At 38.7% G+C, this 24,471-nt stretch overlaps 1 protein-coding gene across 14 annotated transcripts in view; it reads right to left on the reverse strand.

The window, feature by feature from the left end:
• Window positions 1–24,471, reverse strand: part of CDC42SE2 (CDC42 small effector 2) — a 112,085-nt gene that overhangs the window by 29,976 nt on the left and 57,638 nt on the right. For all 14 annotated transcript variants that reach the window (XM_081500270.1, XM_081500276.1, XM_081500272.1 and 11 more), the window contains one exon: window positions 18,158–18,498. In XM_081500270.1, the coding sequence (XP_081356396.1) occupies window positions 18,158–18,211 (54 nt within the window). In that variant the 5' untranslated portion in view covers window positions 18,212–18,498. The remainder of the gene's footprint in view (window positions 1–18,157; window positions 18,499–24,471) is intronic.

Raw genomic sequence — 24,471 nt, forward strand, 5'->3', positions numbered from 1 at the left:
AAAGAGTCCAACATGACTGAGCGACTTTCACTTTCACTATAACATTTTACCAGAGTAGTTAATAGATATTCAGACTGACAAAGTGACATTTTATTTCTATCCTGCATAAATAGGCATGAGTCTTTATTGTGGACACACGCCATTTCTTTCTGCAAACTTTGTTCTGGAAGCAAGAACCCACTTCCTTTCCTTTGGAGAAATCACCTCTTCCTGACTCCAACCGTACAATACTGATAGGGTGTCAATCAGAGTAGTCCACAACCATGACCATGGTGTGTGCACACGACACAATCTGGGCCAGAATCCTTCCCCGGGAAGGACTATACAGCAGGGAGATGCCCTTTCCTCCTCATGGTTGTTAAAATGAGATGATGAACCTGGATCTGAGGGCAACCACGGGAAAAAGAACATCCACCTCTAGTCAGAAAGTAAGAAGCCAATGTGCAAAGAATCAGGAAAGAGTTGAGAAGCCCCAGGTCTCAAGGATTCTTTTTAAACAAATGTTTCTTTTTCTTAAACAAATGTTTAAGCAGCCAGATCCAGCTTTCCTATGGGTAGTCTATGCACTGATAATACCACCTACGGGAGTTTGGTTTCTAAGATCATAACCAAGAATCTCTAATTAATATGTCAGAATTAGTATTAATCCTTGATAAGTAAGAAAAATGGAAAGAAGGAGTAGACTGCCAAGATTGAAGGAAAAAAAAAATCTGTCAAAATTTCAGAAAATAATAAACCTTTTCAGTATGCAAACTTGTACTGTATGAAGATACACTCTGGGAACAATAAATGATAATTCTACTTCTCTGGTTTCCAGAGTGTGGTGTGCTCACTGGAACGCTGGCAGTGGGCCTCAGGTGAAGAGGCTTATGTAAGAGCCAATTCACAGAAGATGAGAGCCGTGTCATTAATCACCACCGAGAAATCCAAACACCCAGCCAGGGCTACACACAGGGACTGAGACCTAAGTCAAGGTACAGAAAGGCAAGGGATTTCATACTGGAAATATTTATACACAGGTGGGTTGCTGGTAACACACTTAAAATTCAGTCCGAAGTGCAGTGCTATCTTCATTTGGCCCTTTAAAGTTCAGCAGATAAGTAGCCTTTTCCCACCTAGTATAAATTTCAAAGTTGGTAACAGATGAGAAGTTCACAGGAGACCCCAAAATCTGTTTTTTACAGGGAATCTCAGAGTGAGTTTACAGCGAGCTTTTCAAGGGGCAGAACTGCTAAATGCAAAACTGAAGGAATTAGCTGTTCTCATCAGTGAGAAACCTGAGGTGAACACAGTGATTTCCTTTTCTCTTCAGAGTTAGTTTCTGGTGTAAGCCACACATTGCAAGTATGAAAACTGAAACACAAAATAGGCTTCAAAACTAGTCTGAAATAGCTATTCTAAGTACTAATGATATATTTTTCAATCTCAAGAGTGCTAAGTCTTTACACTAGTTTCTGCTACCGCATGTCCACCTGAGACTGTTCCTGTACATGTACGCATATGTATATGGGGGGTGCACGCACGCATACACATGCAATAGGAGGGAAGGGGGCAGGGCACACACATTAGAAGAATGATAAAGCCTGAGGACATGACATGAACTGATTAGAACCAAACAGGTACAAAATGGCAGGTGAGTCAACTTTCACTTGACCTTGAGCCTCAGTGTATGCTCACTGTAATGCATCAGCAAGCTAACTGAGCACTATGCCAGGACAGTTTCAAGGCTAATCAAAAAGTGGGCAGTGGTCCAGTTCCTGGAAATCCCCGCTACCCCCCTCCCTGAAACTGGGAATAATCCTCCCACGCCAACCCATAACTAACCACACCATATTTCGGGGCTGTTCTCACCTTCCGAGATGGCCCACACTCTGTCGGTGGAGTATGTATCTCACTAAATAAATCCATTTTTTACCTATCATTTTGTTTTTCACCAAACTATTTCTGCGATGAGACAACAAGAACCTCAGCTTCATTAGGTCCTGAAATCAGGTGTGTGATCTCAGGCAGAAGACTGTGGGTTTTGGCCAGGTTGGAGACCCTGGTTCAAGTCCCAATCTGAGTTACACAGTTTCATGTGTAATAGGGTTTCCTTGGTGGCTCAGTGGTAAAGAACCCACCTGCCAAGGCAGGGAACACAAGTTTGATCCCTGGGTCAGGAAGATCCCCTGGAGAAGGAAATGGCAACCCACTCCCAGTACTCTTGACTGGGAAATCCCACAGACAGAGGAGCCTAGGGGTATAGTCCAGGGGGGTCGCAAGAGTCAGAAATGACTCAGCAACTAAACAACAAGAGCTAACTTCAGGAAATGACTGTATACTGAACAAAGAAAATGTGGAGTAATACACCGATATTACAGCAGCAAAACCTAAACTGGACTTCTTACCTCTGGAAGTAAAGAAAATAAATTTGTGTTGTTTATGCCACTAAGCTTGTGATAATCTTACTGCAAGCCACAGGACAATATTGTACCGAGAGAGCGTTTCACTTGCCAAGGACCCACAGCTAACGAAAGCAGGTCTAGGAGTCTTCCTTGTCCACTGTTCTTTTCTTGCCACCACCACATACACAGTTACTCAAAAATAAACACCTTGGTGTTTCAAAAACAGTCATGTAATCCCCCCCAAACATATATGTAAAATAGAAAAAGAAAATAAAATGCTTATAGGAACTTTCTGTAAATATTGTTCACAATTAAGTCAAGCAATGTTCTATAATTACTTTTCTTGTACTATGTTTTGTGTTGAATTTCTTAACTTTTGTGAAACCAACATATTGTTTCAACACCACCCACAAATTTCTTGCAGTATAACTGGTTAAAAAGCTAAACGACTAACCCATAAAGTCTGAAATTTCACTAAACAGAAAGAGTATCTTTCACTCAACTGATCTTTAAAAAGGCCCAAAACTTGATTTTTTTTAACTTCAAGGTAATGTTCCTGTATTATTACTTTGGTAATTTATTTTTCTCAATGACTATTTTCTACTTGGTGAAATTCTATGGCAGATTTGAACTTTCAGGATTGATCATGTAATTTTCTTAACCTTTTCCTTGTACTTTCCATCTATTTCTTTTTATGTTGTTTCTACTTTTTACTTTTACTTAAAAAAAAAAAAAGATTTATCTTCTAGTCCTTCTACTAGGCTTACTTCAGCTATATCAATCATTTCCAAACACTATTTGTTCTTCTCAATTTGTTCTTTCTCTCACCCACCCACCCCCGCCCTGCCTTCTTTGGGGTTACACTGTTCTTGTTTCATGGGCCTAACATCGTAATCATCTGAGGAACATTGACAGTTTTATTGTAGTTCTTTTTTATTTCCTGTATCATCAGTTTCCTCAGTTCTTTCAGTTAATTTCCTTTAGCTTTCCTCATGCCTGAGGATTATTTGGACTGTCCACATGAGGGTTAGCACACATGGCTCTAGGCATGTTGACTGGTGTGTTCAATGACAGATGAAATAATGGTGAATCGATTTTTCCCTTGGAGAGTCCACAACTACATACATCACTGGGTCTTTTCTGTAGAGTCAGTTCTCTAGGGAACAACCTGCTTCAGGCCAGCCTGGGCAGCTCAAACCTAGCTGCAGGCCTTGCAGGAACAAGGCAGTTAAAAGACTCTGGTTTGCTTCTGGTCAGTATCCCTCTCTGCAGGCAACTGCTATGTTCTGCAAATTCCCAGTCTATCATCTGTTTTATTACCTTTCATTCATCCATACTTATTGCTTTCTCTGAATTCTCTTCCTTGTGGAAAAGAATACCGTTTTGTTTTTTAGACTCCTCTGTTGTTGCTATTGTTTAGTCGCTAAGTCAAGTCCAACTTTTTGTGACCTCGTGGACTGAGGAGGCTCCTCTGTCCACGGAATTCCCTAGGTTAAGAATACTGGAGTGGATTGTCATTTCCTTCTCCAGAGGATCTTCCCAACCCAGGGATCAGACCTGTGTCTCCTGTGTTGGCAGGCAGGTTCTTTACCACTGAGTCACCAGGGAAGCCCTCAGACTCCTTTAATGTCATGCAAAGTGCAGTTTCAGGAGAGCGAAGATAGTATGTGGATATGTTTGGTCCAATATCCTCTCTCTGTTACATACCTGGATCGCCCTTCCTGGTAACTGAAAACCAAACCGAACCAAAATGCTTCTAGAAAGAGGCCAATTTTTCAAGCTTTGAAGGTCCCACTCATTTCAGATGGAAGGTGCTTGAAAATAACCAATGGAGATTTAGAACACAACAAAACAAAATCAACCATTATTTAAAATGAGAGGAAACTACAATTCATCAACTCTACATCCATAAAAAGAGCACTGATGGGACTTCCCCAATGGCCCAGGGGTTAACAATCCGCCTTCCAATGCAGGGGATGCAGTTTTGATCCCTGGGGTCAGGGAACTAACAGCCCGTGTGCCATGGGGCAACTAAGCTCAACGACGCCCAACTACTGAATCCCAGTTCTTAGAGCCCGCACACCGCAACAAAGATCCCACGTGCCTCAACCAAGACCTGATGCGGCCAAATAAATCAAGATTAAGAAAAGCAAAGAGCACTTAACTGCAAGCCAGGCACTATGCTAAGCACTTAATTGGCCTGCCAATGTGGGAGCTGAAGAAGATAAGGATCCCTGGGTAGGAAAGATTCTCTGGAGAAGGCTTTGGTTACCCACTCCAGTATTCCTACCTAGAGAATCCCATGGACAACAGGAGCCTTGTATACAGTCTATGGGGTCACAAATACAATATTTATTTTAATGTATTGAAGTCTATCAGGTATGTGTCAATATTTCTATTTGCTGACGTTTAATTAATTTGCTCAAGGTTGAACAGTAAATATCCAATGTGTGTATAACTTCCATTTGGGTAAAATTCATCAAAACACATACTAGTGAAAACTAGTCTTAAAATGGTAGGGTTTTGCACATTAATTCACTAGCCTTAACTCAGTCTACTAGTTCACTTCTTAGTAGTTTCCAAATCTGTGTGTGATGCATTTGACTAGACACTTGCCTATATGCCTTTAAGATTATAATTTTATGACTGTATGAAAATTATTCTCAACTCACAAATGAAAACAAGTAACACACAAAAATAAAACAAACGTTGTCCCACCAGTTAAAACAGAGGGACATAAGCATTGAAATAGCTCTTTAAACAACTAAAAGAATGGTCAATCTACAAAACTAAGTGGAACATGAGCACTGGAAATATCTAAAAAATTAGAAGAATTTTTACTATGTACAAAGGTGATAAGAGACCAAACTTTACTCAGAACTGAAAGGAGCTATTTGGTGAGATCTTAGAATCTGTCTTGTATATAAGAGCTAACAAAACTGATCTGTAATATTTTCTACTCATCATAAACATGTTTAAAGCAGAGAAAGATGAAAAACAGAATGGTTTTTATGTGTTTATGTCACAGATGAACAGATTAAGTGCTTTTAAAAAGGTCTTATATGGTACTTATAAATATGTCCCGGATAATTACTAAAATATTACTATAGTACAATATTAGGTCCCAGAAATTACTTAAATTCTAATTCCTCTTTAATCACAAATTATATAAAGTTTGCATGAACATTTTACTCTTCTACAACTATGAACAGCTTATTACCTAGACTTTACCTCTCTGATACTGACTTCTTTTCTTTTTTCTTCTGATTTTTAAAAATAATACAATTGAGGTCCTTAACTTTCTATCTCATTTGTATATACCAAGGCCATGTGAGAATCAGGACCCAAATCACTAACTCTGGACAAATAAAGGCTTAATCCTCTTTATCCTTGCTGTTTCTAGGTTTATAAAACCCAATAATCAGTAAAAACAAAACAATGCAAAGGTTCATGCTATAGATGTTTCAGAAGAACCTTAATTTTAGCCATTTTAAAAATTCAATGCCTTATGAAAAGATGCAGACTTTCACAGCATGTACACAAATGACAGAGCATGTAATGAGGAAAGTGTTTCCTACAACAACAGGACCGTCTCTCAGATGTGGTGAGATGATTTGCAAAAAAGATCATTTAAGAAATGTTTCAGTATTCACATAAGCTGCCAGTTCACAGGAGCTCACAATAGCTACTTAACAAGACTTCATAGATGAGGAACATTTTCTTTACGAAGATATAGACAGTATTTTGTAATGAGCATAGAGAAAAAAATTGTTAGGACTTATCCACCATACATACATACATATATATATCAGTTCAGTTCAGTTCAGTTCAGTCACTCAGTCGTGTCCGACTCTCTGCGACCCCATGAATTGCAGCACGCCAGGCCTCTCTGTCCATCACCAACTCCCGGAGTCTACCCAAACCCATGTTCATCGAGTCGGTGATGCCATCCAACCATCTCATCCTCTGTCGTCCCCTTCTCCTCCTGCCCCCAATCCTACCCAGCATTAGGGTCTTTTCCAATGAGTCAACTCTTCGCATGAGGTGCCCAAAGTATTGGAGCTTCAGCTTCAACATCAAACCTTCCAATGAACACCCAGGATTGATCTCCTTTAGGATGGATTGATTGGATCTCCTTGCAGTCCAAGGGACTCTCAAGAGTCTTCTCCAACACCACAGTTCAAAAGCATCAATTCTTTGGCACTCAGCCTTCTTCACCGTCCAACTCTCACATCCATACATGACCACTGGAAAAACCATAGCCTTGACTAGACGGACTTTTGTTGGCAAAGTAATGTCTCTGCTTTTAAACATGCTATCTAGGTTGGCCATAACCTTCCTTCCAAGGAGTAAGCGTCTTTTAATTTCATGGCTGCAGTCACCATCAGCAGTGATTCTGGAGCCCAAAAACGTAAATATATATATATATTTTTTTTTTTTTAACTACTGGACCACAGTATTTTTTTCTCTTCCTACTCCCTGAAAAAATCTTTCCCTGAGTTTCTTTCCTATTTTTTTTCCCCCCAGTGATAATTATTTTTATCACAATAAAGGTAAGATAATCCTGTTTCTCAACTCCAGAGCTCCAGTTCTGACTTGTTCTGTATTCAATGGTCTCAAATGTGAATACGCTTACTTGGGAGGGTTTGGAATGTTAGAGGAAAAGACTTAACCTTCTATTTTTACTTTTCATCTTTTTTTAAAATTAAATTCTACTAACATTTAGTGTATAGGATGACAGACATGTCTGGTGGTTTCTGATGCGTTTCTATACTAGTTACTAGAAACAGAGTAAACAGAAAGCACTCAGACTAATGCTTAATCATGTTTGAAACTAAACACAAAAATGAAAGTTCCTATAGCATAATAGCTTGACTTATTCTGCTTCAAATCATCTAAAGGTGTCCTTCTTTGTACTCTCAAAGAACTCATGGTATAATACCAAGATGCAGAGGGGACAAAAAGTATGGAAGAGCTGGATTGGAGAATTTTATTTCAAGAAATCTCTGATTTGGGTATAACCCTGAAACTCACAACCAGAAGTTTAAAAAAAAAAAAAAAAATCAGGTTACTTTTCATTCTCAGAAAGTTAAAATGCAAAATTAAACATTTCCTCTCAGACTGATAAAAACTGAAAGTCTGAAAATACCATGCATTTGATGAGATTACAGAACAATGGTTGGTACACTCAAACTGATGGCAGGAGCAAAATTTGGTAACACCACATTTAAAACAGAAGCAGAAAAGATTAAGAAGAGGTGGCAAGAATACACAGAGTCCTTAATGACCTGGGTAATGACAAGGGTGTGGTCACTCACCCAGAGCCAGACATCCTGGAGTGTCAAGTTTAGTGGGCCTTAGGAAGCATTACTATACACAAAGCTAGTGGAGGTGATGGAATTCCAGCTGAGTTATTCCCAGTTCTAAAAGATGCTGCTGTTAAAGCGCTGCACTCAATATGCCAGCAAATTTGGAAAACTCAGCATTGGCGTTTTCCACAGGACTGGAAAAGGGCTGTTTTCATCCAAGTCCCAAAGAAAGGGAATGCCAAAGAATATTCAAACTACTGTACAATTGCAGTCATTTCACATGTTAGCAAGGTAGTGCTCAAAATCCTTCAAGCTAGGCTTCAACAATACATGAACCAAAAACTTCCAGATACACAAGTTGCGTTTAGAAAAGGCAGAGGAACCAGAAATCAAATTGCCAACATCCGCTGGGTATCATAGAGAAAGCAAAGGAATTCCCGAAAAACACCTACTTCTGCTTCACTGATCACACTAAAGCCTTAGACTGAGTGGATCACAACACACTGGAAAATTCTTAGAGATGGGAATATAAGACCACCTTACCTGTCTCCTAAGAAACCTGTACGCAGGACAAGAAGCAAGTTAGAACCAGACATAGAACAGACTGGTTTCAAAACGGGGAAAGGAGTTTGTCAAGGTCATGTGTCACACCTTGCTTATTTAACTTATATGCAGGGTACCTCATGCAAAATGCCAGGCTGGATGAATCACAAGCTGGAATTAAGATTACCAGGAGAAATATCAACAACCTCACAAGTGCAAATGATACTACTCTAATGGCAGAAAGTGAAGAGGAACCTCTTGATGAGGGTGAAAGAGGAAGAGTGAAAAAGATGGCTTAAAACTTAACATTCAAAAAACAAAGACTATGACATCTGGTCCCATCACTTTAACACAAATAGATAGGGAAAAAGTAGAAACAGTGACAGATTTTATTTTCTTGGGCTCCAAAATCACTGAGGAAGGTGACTGCAGCCATGAAATTAAGATGCTTGCTCCTTGGAAGGAAGCTATGACAAACCTAGATAGCATATTAAAAATCACTTTGGTGACAAAGGTCTGCATAGTCAGCGTCAAAGAACTGATGCTTTTCAATTGTGCTGGAGAAGACTCTTGAGAGTTCCTTGGACTGCAAGGAGATCAAACCAGTCAATCCTAAAGGAAATCAACCCTGAATATTCATTGGAAGGACTGATGCTGAAGCGGAAGCTCCAATCCTCTGACTACCTGATGTGAAGAGCCAACTCACTGGAAAAGATCCTGATATGGGAAGATTGAGGGCAGGAGGAGAAGGGGGCAACAGAGGATGAGATAGTTGGATGGCATCACTGACTCAACAGACATGAATTTGAGCAAACTCTGGGAGATAGTGAAGGACAGGGATGCCTGGCGTGCTGCAGTCCATGGTGTCACAAGGAGCTGGACATGACTTGGCGACTTGAATTAACAACAATAACATTTAAAACAATTGTGTCTTACATGGTAAAAGCTAGTATTCTTAGACTTAGTATTCTTTAGAAACAGTAATTTCACCCCTTAAACTCTAGAGAAACTTTAGCATGTGTTCACCAGGCAACACATTCACAAAGGCGCAAAAGAGCATCATTCGTAATAGCCCCGTATTGGTAACAATTCAGAATTTCAAAAGGACGATATGGATGTACGTGGTGTAGTCATATATATAACAGAACACTCTAGAGAAGAGGAAATTAAGTTTAGCTAACAGCCTCAATACAGATTAGTGTTTTAAATTTAATAGTGAATTAAAGAAGCAAACACAATTATATCCAGTGCAACACCACTCATTTAAAGTTAAAACAGGTAAACCAACAACAGTTGGGCACACACAAATGGTAAAATCATAAAATACAGTAAGGAAATGGTTACCGTAAGAAGCAGGGCAGCAGCTCCTCCAGGTGCTGGAGAAGGGATGTAAATGAGAATGCTAGGGGGCTTCCGGGGGTGTTGGCAATGCTCCACTCTTTGACTTGGGCAATATTTGATTCATAATACAATTGTTTTATAACTATTTATTATATAGTACATTTATAAGTAAAAGAAACTTTTAAAGTATTTTTTGGTATGATAATGGTACTGTGGTTATGGTAAATAACAGTCATTATCTCAGAGATAAAAACTATAGATATTTATAGATAAAATGAAATAATGCTTGGAATTTGACTTCAAAATACAAAAAAGGCCAAGTAGGTGCACTGATCAGATAAGAATTGATGTTGCTGAAGCTGAGTGCATGAGGTTGAGCATACTACCGTCTACTTCTGAATTATTATTTTTGCTGATGTCATTTTTTAAGAAATGATAAATGGCAGCAACCTCATGGCTTGCTAAGGAGTAGCTTGCTTTACTTTCAGGTCTATATTAAAAAATTCCAACCGAAACTGAATCAAGATCAACAGAAGCACTAAAGAAAACAATTTCCCTTTCAACATCAACAAACATAAAAGCCTTCTAGTTTCTAAGAAAAATGGCCTTCTACTGCCATGTTACTCCCACCTCTCACCCCTGCCACTCCTGCACTTCTCCAGCTGGTATTCGCATGGAATGCTAGGGACACTAACTAAGCACTTCCTGACTGTGCTCTAGGCTCAAAACAGGACAGGCGCACCTTATGTTATGCCAAGAGCCTTTCTAGTTTGTCTTCAAAGTTCATGTACGCAAATTCACACTTTCCCCACAGGCATATGAAAGTACACAGGGAGTACCATCCACCATATCTGAGAGCAGCTTACTGTCTCTACCAGGAAATCCAGAAGCCGCTCCTGAGACAGGACAGGCAGTTCCAGTGAGGAAGAGAATCTTGCTTCATTTCCAGGTTTAGCATATGGTTAAGACATTTGAATCAGTCCTCTGCACTGCCTTTCTACAAAGTAGGAATATTTTCATTTCTCTACTGATAAGGGGGATTTTTTATTTTCATTTACTTAAACTCATCTGGTAAATGGTTTGAGAGGACGATAGTTACATAATGTGATTTTTAGTTAAATTAAGAGCATGCATATCTGCATTTTCAGAAAAGAGAAAAATGACACCATATCAATCAGATTCACACCTCATTTAGGGTGTGTGGAAATGGGATTCCTGAAAAAGGAAGTTCTACATGAATCATGCCATCTGGGGTCATCATCACACAGTATCGATGGAGATGCATCACACTTGAGCAAAAATTCTTGCCTGGCATAAATCCTCTGAAATTCCAGAATGCTCTGACCGAGAGCTTCCTCTGGCCACCTTTCATTGAACTATTACTGGTTCTTCCTCTCAGTCTAAGGTCTACAAGCAACCTCTGTCTACTGACCCATCCCATCTCCCTCCAACTCTTCACCTACTTCTCTTGAAGAAACCTTAGACTCTCTAATACACAGAGCACAGTGCCCTTCATTTTTTTTTTTTTTAACGGCAATAACCACTTCATCACTTACATACGCAACTCCTACTATTATGGATTAGAACTGCACATCAAAACAACAATAAAAGTGGAAGTAAGAAAAGTTACTGCAGGAAACAAGCAATCTTCGCACACGACGGCAGATAGCAGAGGAGGACTCTGGCTGAAACTGCAGGAAGGAGAAGGTAACTCACTCACTGCCTACAGGATGCAGTTTGGTCAAGCGGTGCTACCTCTCAGTCTGGGCACACAGTAACAGTCAAACCACTGAGAAAAGATAACGTGCTTCACTTAAAAGAACAAAACCATTCAATGATTTCCCATTTCCAAAGTGTAAAAATCAGTCTTTCCATGGCCTGGAAGGCCATACATGACCTGGCCCTTCACTATCTCTGACCTCATTTCCCACCACTGCGGCCTTGGCTCACAGCCACTCTGCCCTCTTTGATATTCCTCTCATACATACAACCCTTGCGCTTCCAGAACTCTTGTACTCTCAAGTCCCTCAGACTGAAATGCTTTTCCCTACCTAACCATGTGCCTTAAATCTTAGCTTAATTATCATTTCATCAAAGAGGTCTTTCCTGTACACTCTTAATCCCTCCATTTCCCCTTCTCTTTTTTTCTGCTTTCTTTTTCCACAGAACATTTACCATTACCTGACATCACAGACACCTATTTATTCACTAAATATCTCCTCCACTAGAATGACAGTGAATGAAGTCATAATGTCTGTTTTGCTCACTGTTATTTCACCAGAACCTGGCTTGCTGGAGAAATATCAGTGTTAATATATGATGACTCGTATAGGTGTCTAAATAAAATAACACATTTCAGAGATAAACACCGCTACAAAACATCAGTACCATGTGGGGAAACACTATATAGGGAAAGTATGTAATGTGAATAGAAAGGGGGGAAGTTGTAAATCAATATTTATTGTTTTTGAGGATAACTCAGAAGTTTATTACCTTAACTGTGGTGATGGCAACATGTGTATACATACATTCAAACTCACCAGACTGAATACATTAATTATGCACAGTTTTTTGGGTATACCAATTATAACTCAAAGCTGGTGAAAAGTCCACTAGCACTCCAATGCACAAAAATAAGTAGGTAAAAAATTCACTAAAGTCCCATAAACAGCTGACAGATCTTCTTTTTAAAAAAAAAAAAAAAAATTAAGGTGCAAAACAGCAACCATTTAATTTAAAGATTCCTACCTTAGCACATAAGTAGCAGCAACAACCGCAGCACTTACACTGCAGTCCATTTTAAAGGTTTAGAGTACCATGGCTCAAAAAATTGGGACTCTATTTTATTCTGTACTATACTGTGCTAAAACTAAAGAGTAGGAAGAAAAAGTATGACTCTTATGCTACTACTCAGAAAAATGCATTCTAAGTTCTTCCCAATTCTGGGTTGTTCCTTTTCCACACATGGAATGCACAAGAGCAGGGGGTGGAAAGCAGTGGGAGAGCTGGCACATAGCACTCAATTTTGGTACAGACTTTAGGAAGCGTTAGAGATGACCAAGCAGCTTTCAAATAAGGCACTCTTGATACTGTCTACTAGAGCTGCAAGGTATGCTTTTGTAGGCTGTAAGCACACACAAAATTATTAATGCATCCTTTAAGTGTTTTTTTCCTAATGCCAACAAGCCAGCTGTTTTTCCACTACAGTAACCATGTGGCCCGGTGAAGTGTCGTGTCATTTTTCTCAGCAAGTCAAAAAGGCTGTTCTTGTGGAATATTTCATACAATTATGTTATTATTAAACAATAACACAATACAGACATGTTATATGTGCACAGAAACACTCAAACTGCAAATGCTTTGTGTATCAGAAAATATATTTCTAATGTCCTATACTTATAATTCTAAAGTTTTATCCTCCCATGCTTTAAATTCCCAATCAATGCCTTTCTAGTTTGAGTGTACCTGTAAAACAGAATGTTAAACACATTATGAATGTTAGCAATAAACAAATCAACCTTAAAAAATATGGAAACAGAACTTGTGGTTTCCTGTCTGACATGTAAGGGGCTTAGAAAATGTCGTGCCAATCCACACAGTCAAAAAGTGGAACTGAAAATCAACAATTCTCAGGTCCTTTAGAAAACTGAGATCACAGAGCAAACTGCTGCCTTCAGAACTGGAGAGACAGGCCAGTACAGAAAATCACCATGTACTAGACCAGAAACCTCCAGGTTATGCAGAACCAGTGCAGGAAGACCTAGAACTGTAACTGAGGAATTACTGGACAATGAGTGTGGACAGCTGGAGAGTTTAGGAGGCCCCCATACTCCTGTGCGTTTCACCACCAGGAACTCTACCATGTTCTCAAAGTGAACACCAGAGAAAAATCTCCTTCGCCTTCAGCAAAGAGGAGGGAAAGGTAGACATTTTAAAGCAAGCTACAACACTATATGTTGGTTCAGTGCGTTTGGTTCTGAGGTCATCTGAACAGAGAAGGGCCTATTTTCCCTGTCTCCTCTAAAAGGGTATTTTGTCTACCTGCAGAGTACTGTAATGGGAGATATGCCACTGAAACAAAATGACTTCAACATCTTCTTCTCACAGTCTAACTCTTACAGATAAGATGATTTTCCTCTTTGACTACGTTTTTCATGTTGGCTAACTACAGTTAAAGAATGTGTCACAACTATCCAGGCACTTGACTGAGAGTCTCTGAAGTTGGGGCTGGAAACGGAATGTGTGGCCTCTTTCTGGGGGAGAGAGAGGGAGTATTCACAGAATGTGAGTGCTGGGAGGGGCCTTGGAGAGAATCTGTGGTAGGCAGCCTGTGAAGTTGGTCCCAATGATCCCTGTCTCCTGGAATTCAGGCCTTTGTATACTCCCCTCCCTTGGGTGTGAACTGCATTTAGTTAATTCCATGGGCCAGTATACAGCAGAAAGTGGTGGCAAGTCACAAAGATTCTGACGTCCATCCTGCTTGCCCTCTTCCTCATACTAACGAAAGCCAGTCACCATGTTGTGAGCTGTTCTATGGAGAGACCAGTGCAGCGACGAACTGAGGGAGGCCTCCAGCCAACAAGGAACTGAGGCCCTGATTCCAACTGAGACTCTTGTTAGGATTCAGAGAGGAACTAAACCCTGCCAATAACTGCTCTAGTAACCTAGAAAGCAGGTTGGCTCTGCACTGAACCCTGACATAATTATAGCCTCAGCTGACACCTTAATTGTCACCTGAAAGATATCTTAAGTCAGAGGACTTGGTTGCACACTGCCTGGATTCCTGACCTACAGAATCTGCGAGATAATAAAAGTCTGTTTTAAACCACCATGGTTTAGGTTAAGTTGCATCATCTTAGTTATGGAGAAGTAACTAGCAACCCACTCCAGTATTCTTGCCTGGGAAATCCCATGGACAGAGGGGCCTGGCGGGCTGCAGTTCATGGGGCAGCAAAGAGTCAGATAAGACTGAGCGAGTAACGCTAACTGAATCTGTGAGATAATAAAAGCCTGTTTTAAGCCACTATGGTTTAGGCTAACTTGCATCATCTTAGGTAACTAATACTTCACCCAATTCAATCTCTATATTCTCAGTGAACTAAGGGAGATCAGGAGAGGTTTGATACTTTGCCTGAACTCTGACTCAGACCACACCAAAAAACCACACCTAGACCACTGACCACACACAGGCCCCAGGTAGGGTTCTCACAGCAATTTACAATTGTCGTTGCTGTTCAGTCACTTCAGTCGTGTCCGACTCTTTACAACCCCACGGACTGTAGTCTGCCAAGCTCTTCTGTCCATGGGAACTCTTCCAGGCAAGAATACTAGAGGGAGTTGCCATTCCTTCTTCAGGGGATCTTCCTGGACCAGGGATCAAACCCAAGTCTCTTTCATGGGCAGGCAGGTTCTTTACCACTGAGCCACCAGGGAAGCCCAATTTATCATGCCCTTCTTCCGTCTGGCACTATGGAAATTTGCCTGTTCTTCTTAACAAAGCCTCCCCTCAAAAGAAACCTATTTTGCCAGCTCCTAATTGACTGGGGTTATATCAGAAACTAACCAACTTTGGGGAAGGGAAACATCCAACTGCAGCCTCCTCTAGCCTTTCTGTCTCAACTAAAGAGTAAAAAAAAAACTGAAACAAAACTGAAAAGCACTTGTGTAGGTCACAGTCCAGGGGGCAGAGGCTCACTAAAAGACTGAAACCTAACCACAGCAGTATATCATGCTTCCCCGTCTCCAGCATCTCACCAATACATCAACCATGCTCCTGTGTGAAAATACAGGGAAATACAACGGAAAGATCTAGATCTCTCAGACCTTACTTAAGGAGAAGTCCTAAGGAAACCAAAGACAACAGGGCACAAAAACAAGGACACGACAGAAAATGTTATCCTGGGACACCTACAACATCAGCAAAGAATAAGTAAAGCCTAATCCCCACACAGATAAATATAAAAACTAATATGACAGGCCTATTTCCCTCAGTTTCTTTTACTCTGCATATTATCACAAATGACTTTCAACAAAAATTACAAGGCATACTAAAAACAGTATGGTGATAGGATTCAAGTATTCTATAATCTTTCAAAACTGGTGAAAATGCAATCACTGGTAATATAAATCGTAAATGAGAAATTATACACAATAACAAATGCACAGCTAAACATGGTCACTGAAATAAATATTCAAATTTTCAATAAGTAAATTTGAACCTTTCTCATTAAAAGTCAGGAGAAGCAAGAATGTTCAGCCATCATTGATACTATTCAACATTATACTAGAGGTCTTAACCAATGCAGAAAGATTTCAATAGGGAAAAAAGTTTACATATCACAATCAAGACAAACAAAATGTCACTATATGGAGAAATTAAAGAAATATAGTGTTCAGTATGGTATCTGGATAAAAAACTGGTGTATAAAAATTAATTGCTTCCAAAATAGTAAAAAAAAAAAAAAAAAAAACCCACTAGGAAATGTAATAGCAAAACAATTTCATTCAGAGTAGCAATGAAAATTCATTAAAAAAATCTTGAAAAAACTGAGCAAGAAATATGCAAAACTTACAGGATGAAAATTTTAACTTACTAAAAGAACATGAAAAGGTCTGTACAAATGAAGATGTATGCTATACTTCTCAACAGAATTACTCAAAATTTGAAAGATGTCAATTCTCATCCAATTACATCTAGATTCAATGCAATTCTAAAGTAAAGACCTAAATGACTTAAAAGATGCATGATATATCTCATTCAAAGAAAAAAATACAAAAAATAACAGTAAAAACCCATGTAATAACAATCCAGCTTAAAAATAAGACTTATCAAAATAGTTTAAAAAGAAGAGCTACGTACTAAGTAACAGCAGCAGGTGCAATGGCACAGGTGTAAACATATGTAACCAAAAGAACAGAACAGAAGAGTAGTCTCTTTAAATATATGAAAATGTAGTATATAATAAAGGTGACATTTCATATCACTAATAAAAAGACTGGCTATTTAATAAACTGTTTTTAGATAGCCAATTTAACATGAAAGAATAGTCAGACTCCTACCTCATGCCACACAAAGCAACTCTCCATACTTCATGGATCAAAGAACTAAATGTAAAAAACAGTATTACAAAAGTAGTAAAGGGAAGATGGTGGAGCAGTTAGCAGTAGGAATCTGTATCCCCACCACCACTGTACAGGCATTATCTGTCTGCTATATCTATTCTGGAACTCTGGAATCTCTTTAAGGCTTGCAACTTCCAGGGGAAAACTTGAAAGGTAAATTGCAGCTAGTTTCAGTCAGTGTCAGCTCTCAGCAGAGGAGCAGGGCTCCCCTCCTCCCATAGCTGTGGTCTTTGCACACCATGCACACAACTTCTGGGTAGCCAGGGTGGGCAAAAAGGAGCCTGTCCTCTAAACATCTCTGCTCTGATCACAGAGGAGCAGACCAGCAGACGGGCCGCCACTGTTGGCACGCAACTCCCCAACTGTTGCAAGCCCCTCATCCTCTGTTTGAAGTGACTTCCAGAGGATTTAAAAAGCCAGTGCCCTTTCTTCTCCTCCTTGCCCTCACTTTTTCGTATTTCCCCTTTTCCAGAGCCAGACATTAAAGACTAGCACATTCAAAAACAACTGTGTATACAAGGAAAATTAAAAAGTAACTGTGTATGTATGACCAGAGAAAGGCTCAGAAAAGATCTGAGGAGACCTTAAGATTACACTTCATTCTTCCTTTCATATTGTTACCAATGTTAAGCCAAACAGAATACAATAGAAATTCATTTATTCAGCCAGTCAGCCAGCAAACCAGCTAGCATGCATAACCACATTCTCCAAGGTATTAGATGTGATCCTGAAGATATAAAGTAAACATGGTCAGGGCCCCTAAAGAAGAGACTACAGTAGTTCCCAAGCAAGAAGTTCCATCCTTACCATAGAAGAATGAACTAAAAGAGTGGATGAGGTCTTTTCCCCTAAGTCAGGAGAAAGCTGGGGAAGATTTCGCAGAATTGACACTTGATACAGGCATCTTAAAAGATGAAGAGAAAACTGGAGGGGGAAGGTAGAATTTTGGTAGAGGTAACAAAATGTGCACGGGTTAGAAGGGACAAAAGTGAGGCAGGTACCAAGAAATGGTCAGCCGAGACTGCTTAACTATCCACTCAGGGCAAGAAAACTGAACCTATGTCTACAGAGAAATAAGGATGATGGCATCTTCCCCAGAGAACTGCTGTGACGAAAATGAGATGGTAAATCCTGGCTCGCCATCCTCCACGCACTGATTTTCAAAGCTGACTCGGCTGTTCTACCTCAGGGTGTCTCTCTCTCCTCTCATGGCTCCACCGGAAGCTGGTCTACAACCTTCTCAATCACATACGGTAGTCTTGCACAGTTCTTCACATGTAGCATTTACTCAAAACCAAACTTACTTTTTTCTTTCTTTAACCAGATGTTTAGAATTTCACTGACAGGCCTTGGAACTGCCCTGCAATCACTACTGGGGACCTGGTTCTTAACCTGAGAATCAACAGTATGCATAACAAGTATCCCACCCAATCTGTATGTGTATCACTTCATACTTACGGGTTGAGGCTGTTCTGCGATACAGCAGTTGAAACACAACCAGAATTCACTCATGCTGATAGTCCAAGTTACAAATGAGCACCAATGAAGTTTCCAAATCTCAACTCAGGAAGCTTCACAAAGCACGCGTCTCAATGTGATCAACATCCAATGATGCCAAAATAATAACTTTATTACTTCTCTGTGTTTGTTCCTGAAGTCAAGTATCTTTTACAGTCAATCTAATAAAGAAAAGGTCAGATTATTTCCTTTCTTTGCTTCTGGTTCTACAGAGACTTGTTTCTGAACCACCAGGAAAGGTATAAAAATTGTTGTCTTGACTCGGGGCCTCAACAGGTGGTCTAGAAAAAGAAAAAAGAAGGAAAGAAAACGAGTTACTTTACTTATCTTTAGAAGCTTTTATTTCTTAAATCTGATAAAATGAAGATTATTTCTAAAAAAGTAAACACTGAAAAAAAAAATCAAGACTTTAATAAACTGACAAATCACTCAACAAAAAAGTATTTAAGTACTTTCTGAGTGTCAGGTATTAGTAACATATGAACTGAAAGGAAACAGCAATCCTTGCCTTCATAGAGCACTCTGTTTTGTGACTATAAAAGCTTTTCCCAAAGCCATGACTCTAAACCAGGAAGACATAAATGACTGTTATTTTTATATTTGCATAGAAGATCTTCAATGAAGATTAATGCATACATGTTCAATGGCACAAACAGAGGCCATAACAAGGCATGAATTTGGGACCCTCATTCTACACAGTCCAAAGGAAGTGCCCTCTAACATATTACAGGAAAATGACACATTAAGTTTTAAGCACATGTTCAGAGAAGATAAGAAGGAAGAAAACGTACACTGTCACCACAGTTAAAATTCAGAAACTGGAATGCATTTTCAAGGAGAGATGAACTTTCCTCACCTCACCCAAACTCTGAAACAAAGAAGTAGCAGTCTTGCAATTAGCTCTGTCCAATGAAGTGAGTAAATACTATGAAGGTTTATAAGCTCAAAAGAAAAAAAAGTATGTTTCATTTATTTCTGCAGCACGAGTATTAGAGCAAAGGATTATATTTACAATATCACAAATATTATTTCAGCTACTATTTACTTGACAAGCTTAATTCCACCCTGAGTCAAAGATCTTGGCCGTTAAAAAATTACTGTGACATCTCTTTTAACCAATTCTATAAAAACAACCATGTCTTTGTTTGACACTGAAATTCCTTGTGCTCACCATTGCTATCGTAGCACATACAAACACTTAGTTACTCTGATGTTTCAACTCTACTGGATTTGAAATCTGAGGTTTTAAAATCTATTATATGATTTATTCTATCATCATATTTTCTCATCTACATACAATGCCAGGCAACACCCTTTTTACTTATAATTTATCTTTGCCAGAAACCATTGTCAAATAATTTTACAATGGAAGGTGTTTTATTTTCTTCACTTTTTAACTAAGTAAATGTTCCTTCTGTTTAACACTTAAAATTAATCAATGGCTTCCCTATTTAGAAATCCACATTTCCACAAATTCAAATTTCCTTCCCAGAGTAAAGCTATTCCTTATTTTGAAAATTTTAAAATACACATTTTCCCACTACATGTACTACTTTGAAAATGATATTCACAATATTTCCTTTCTTAATATTTAGTTGAAGAATGACTATTTTAAAGTATAATAATTTGTATTTCTGGATATAAGACAGAAAAGATACTTGAGTATATCACCTAAAAAACAGATAGGGTAAAATACATTTTCAAACCAAGGGGATGTTTGCAGTTCCACAGGTTTTTATTTAAGTAAACATTTAAGTCTAAAAATGTTTCAAACACGCCTTGGAATATCATACCAATATACTTTCCATCTTCTTGCTTTTCTAAACAAAATTTCTTTTTAGAATTTTTTACAAATGTATGTATATACTTAAACCACATTTATACATAACACCTTCAGAGAAGTACTGAATTTGTCACAAAAATTTCCACAGACACTAATAATAAATATACTCATAGTTACTTTCACTTTCTGAGCTCAGTGTTGCTTAAATCGCGTCCACGTTTGAAAACCTTACTTTTAATTATCTTAAGATAACAAAAGAAGTGTCATTTTGCAACATCAACAACTAACCTTGGCTTTAAACACAACTCAGCAGATTCCACACATAAATTAGGTCAAACTGGACGGCAGCACCAGAGCATTTCACAAACCGTAGTTTCATTAGACATAAGATTAGAAAAGCTTACGTGAACTGTCAGGCTACTTAGTGATTTGCAGAGCTTCCTTGCATTAAAAAGCTCAGTCTCGACTTTCAGAGACTGGCGTTAAGTAAAAAAGTATAGAAGTAGTAGCAGCATGCTCTGGTCAAAAATATAACCTCCTCAGCCCTTTCCCCTCCTCCTCACTTTCCACACCTAAATCAAATGCTGCAGATATAAGCTTCATACTTGTGTGAACAGTTTCACTGCTGACAATTTAAAGCATTTATGTCCCAACATCCTACACACAAATCAATAAAACAAAACTTTTCAGGTCAACTTCCAAAGAAACAGTAAGGCAGTGACTCGAAAAAAAAATAAAGCATACCTCTAGCCAAATAATTTCTTTTCCTTTTTTTTGTGAAATATTTTAATTCAGTTCAGGTACAGAGCATGCTCAGTTTATGTGAAACAGAATTGGATAAAATTTAGAATTTAGACTTTGAAATAAAAGAACAGTGGCAGTCGTTAATACTATCTTAATTTTTCACAATGTTAGCCTGAGAACTGACAAACTCTGTTAGTTATAAAAATGGAATGCTACACTGCCAATGTCACAGGTCTGAAATGAGGGCTAAATTAGGATGTACATAAGGGTACTGCATACATTACAAAGAGTTATACTGATATAAGATGATCTTATTTGTTATCAGAATTAAAATAGCAAACAGTACAATGAAGTAACAAAAATAATTTGTAATAGCTGTGAATTTTTAGGAAACAACCTAAAAGTCTACATTCCCCACCCTACCCCTGCCAAAAATAAAAAACAATAAAAAAAATTTTTACAAGAACTGAGACAACTACAGAGTGGGAAAAAATATTTGCAAACAATGAGACCCACAGGGCCTTAATTTCCAAAATATGCTAACAGCTCAACAACAAAAATAACTTAATCAAAAAATGGGCAGAAGACTAAAGAGACATTTCTCCAAAGAAGAAATACAGGTACATGAAATAAGTACATGAAAAGATGCTCAACATTGCTAATTATTAGAGAAATGCAATGAAGTACCACCTCACACCAGTCAGAATGGCCACCATGAAGAAGTCTACAAATAATGGAGAGGGTATGGAGAAAAGGCAACCCTCCTACACTGTAGGAAGGATGTAAATTAGTACAGCCGCTATGGAAAACGGTATGGAAGTTCCTCAGAAAACTAAACATAGAATTACTATATAATCCAGCAATCCCACTCCTGTACATATACCCAGAAAAACTATAATTCAAACAGACACAGGCACTCCCATGTTTACAGCAGCACTATTTCCAACAGCCAAGACATGAAAACAGCCTAAATTTCTATCGAGAGATGAATCAGTAAAGATGATGTGGTACATACATACGGTGGAATACTACAGACATAAAAAAGAAGAATAAAATAGTGCCATTTGTAGCAACACGGACACAACTACATTATCATACTAAGTGAAGTAAATCAAAAAGAGAAAGACAAATACCGTATGCTATCACTTATATGCGGAACTGAAAATACTGCACAAATGAACATATCTATGACGCAAGACTCAGACATAGAGAACAGGCTTGTGGCTGCCAAAGGGGTGGGGGGTGGGGAGGACTGGACTGGGACTTTAGAGTTAGTAGATGCAAACTGTTACATATAAAAAGGGTAAACAACAAGGTCTTACTGTATAGCACAGGGAACTATACATCCTAAATAAACCACAATGGAAAATAATATAAAAAAGAATATATAACTGTGTATAACTGAGTCACTTAGCTGTACAGTAGAAATTAACACAATATTGTAAATCAACTATACCTCAATAAAAAAATGAAAAAAATGAACTGTACTCCATTCATACAAAACAATACAATAAACGGTAGCTTCATCCAACACATTGGTCAATTCTCACTGCCATGTTATTGAGGACAAAACAATGCACATGGAAAGACGTCATTTATATGAATTTCAAAAACAAGTTCAAAAAAAAAACTTCAACTAAAATATTTTGTGTGGAGATGCATACTGAAGTGTAAAAGTAAAGCAAGAAAATTATAATACAAGTCTGGAAAGTGGTTATCTCTATGGCTGAGGCAGGAATTAAGAATAGGAAGAGACGCACAAGGGCTCTTGGAATGCTGATAATACTCTACCTCTTGATCTAGGTGGTAGTTACTCAAGTACTTGCTGTATAATTTTGTATTAAATGTACATTTATGGTCTATGCAATTTTCTACATATTATATCTTTAAATAACAATTTAAATATATAAGTAAAAGAAGCAAGTACTAACAATTTCAAGTTGTTGGAGTCATGGAAATGCAAAAAAAAAAAAAAAAATCAAGTAAAAATGAACATCCTTACTAGAGACTCTGAAGGACCTGGTAAAATTTGGGATGTCTGGGTGGGGAGAGGGGTAGTAAGATCTGAAATTCTGCTGCTGCTGCTGCTGCCGCTGCTGCTGCTAAGTCGCTTCAGTCGTGTCCGCCTCTGTGCGACCCCATAGACAGCAGTCCACCAGGCTCCCCTGTCCCTGGGATTCTCCAGGCAAGAATACTGGAGTGAGTTGCCATTTCCTTCTCCAAAGCATGCATGCTAAGTCACTTCAGTCGTGTCCGACTCTGTGCGACCCTATGGACAGCAGCCCACCAGGCTTCTCTGTCCACAGGATTCTCTAGGCAAGAATACTGGAGTGGGTTGCCATTTCTTTCTCCATCTGAAATTTTACCAGATGCCAAAAAGGTTTCCACCAGAAATGCAGAACCTACTAATCAATGACCAAGTCTGAGTTCTCAGTAAAGCTAAATCATAGCAGCACCAGCACTAAATCTGTCTCAATCTAGTTAAAATCATTCTTTTGATAGTGACCACCTGATGCGAAGAGCTGACTCAGTGGAAAAGACCCTGATGCTGGGAAAGAAAGATTGAGGGCAGGAGAAGAAGGGGACAACAGAGGATGAGATGGTTGCATGGCATCACTGACTCAATGGGCATGGGTTTGGGTGGACTCCAGGAGTTGGTGATGGACAGGGAGGCCTGGCGTGCTGCGGTTCACAGGGCCGCAAAGAGTCGGACACAACTGAGCAACTGGACTGGACTAAACTGAACTGAATTGTGGTACAAAGTTCTTCCAGGGTGGGGGCGGGGGGCGGGACATTCTGAAAAGAGCTTTCAAACTATGTATTTATCACAGACCTTCTTTTCTGCAGTTAAAGTTCAAAATCAAGCCGCTGTTCCCTGAACTCAGTTATAAAAGGCACCCTTGGGGGCACATGCAACTACTGAAGGAAGGTTAGTTTTTCTTCTTAGAATGACTGATTATAGGTTAGTCTTTCCCACTGTTTCATGTAAATGTAATCACATAGTACTTAAAAAAAAAAAAAATCTGGCTTTTTTCATTCAGCATGTTTCTGAGATTTTCCATAATGCCTCTGTTAGCTAATTCATACAGACTCCCACTGTATAGACACAGCACAATGTAACTGTTTCTATTTGTTATTTCCGGTTTTGGGCTATTGGATATGCTGCTGTGAATTAGTATATACAAATATTCATGTGAAGAGAAATTTTCATTTCTCCTGGGTAAATATTCAGAAAGAGAACTACTGAGTCATATTTTAAGAACAGTTTGAACTTTAAACTGTTCTCCAGTTTTTCAATTCGGTTGTACCACCTTGCATTTGTACCAGCAACGTATGAGAGTTCCAACTGGTCCACATCCTACCAACACTGTGTGTCCTTACTCTTGTTAATTTCAGTCATTCTCGTGTGTATGAAGTGCTATCTTGCTGTGATAGCAAGCCATTCATGTATTTTCTTCTTTGGTTCGGTATAATCAGATCTTTTGCCCATTTTTTAAATTTATGTGTCTTTTTCAGTTGTGCTATTTCCATATTCTAGATCTAGTTGTTTGTCTGGTAAGTATATTGCGAGTATTTTTTTCCTGGTCTTTGTCTTTCCATGTTTTAAAAAACAGCATCTCTCAGAGAGTTTAAGTTTTTTTAATAAAGTCGAGTTTATCTATTTCATCTTTTATGATCTGTGTTCTAAGAAATGTTTGCATGTTCCCCCAAACAGCTTTTCTTCAGT

The sequence above is a fragment of the Giraffa tippelskirchi genome, chromosome 6 (assembly GCF_054371585.1).
Source record: "Giraffa tippelskirchi isolate mGirTip1 chromosome 6, T2T-mGirTip1v1.2.pri, whole genome shotgun sequence".
NCBI classification, from domain to species: Eukaryota; Metazoa; Chordata; class Mammalia; order Artiodactyla; family Giraffidae; genus Giraffa; species Giraffa tippelskirchi.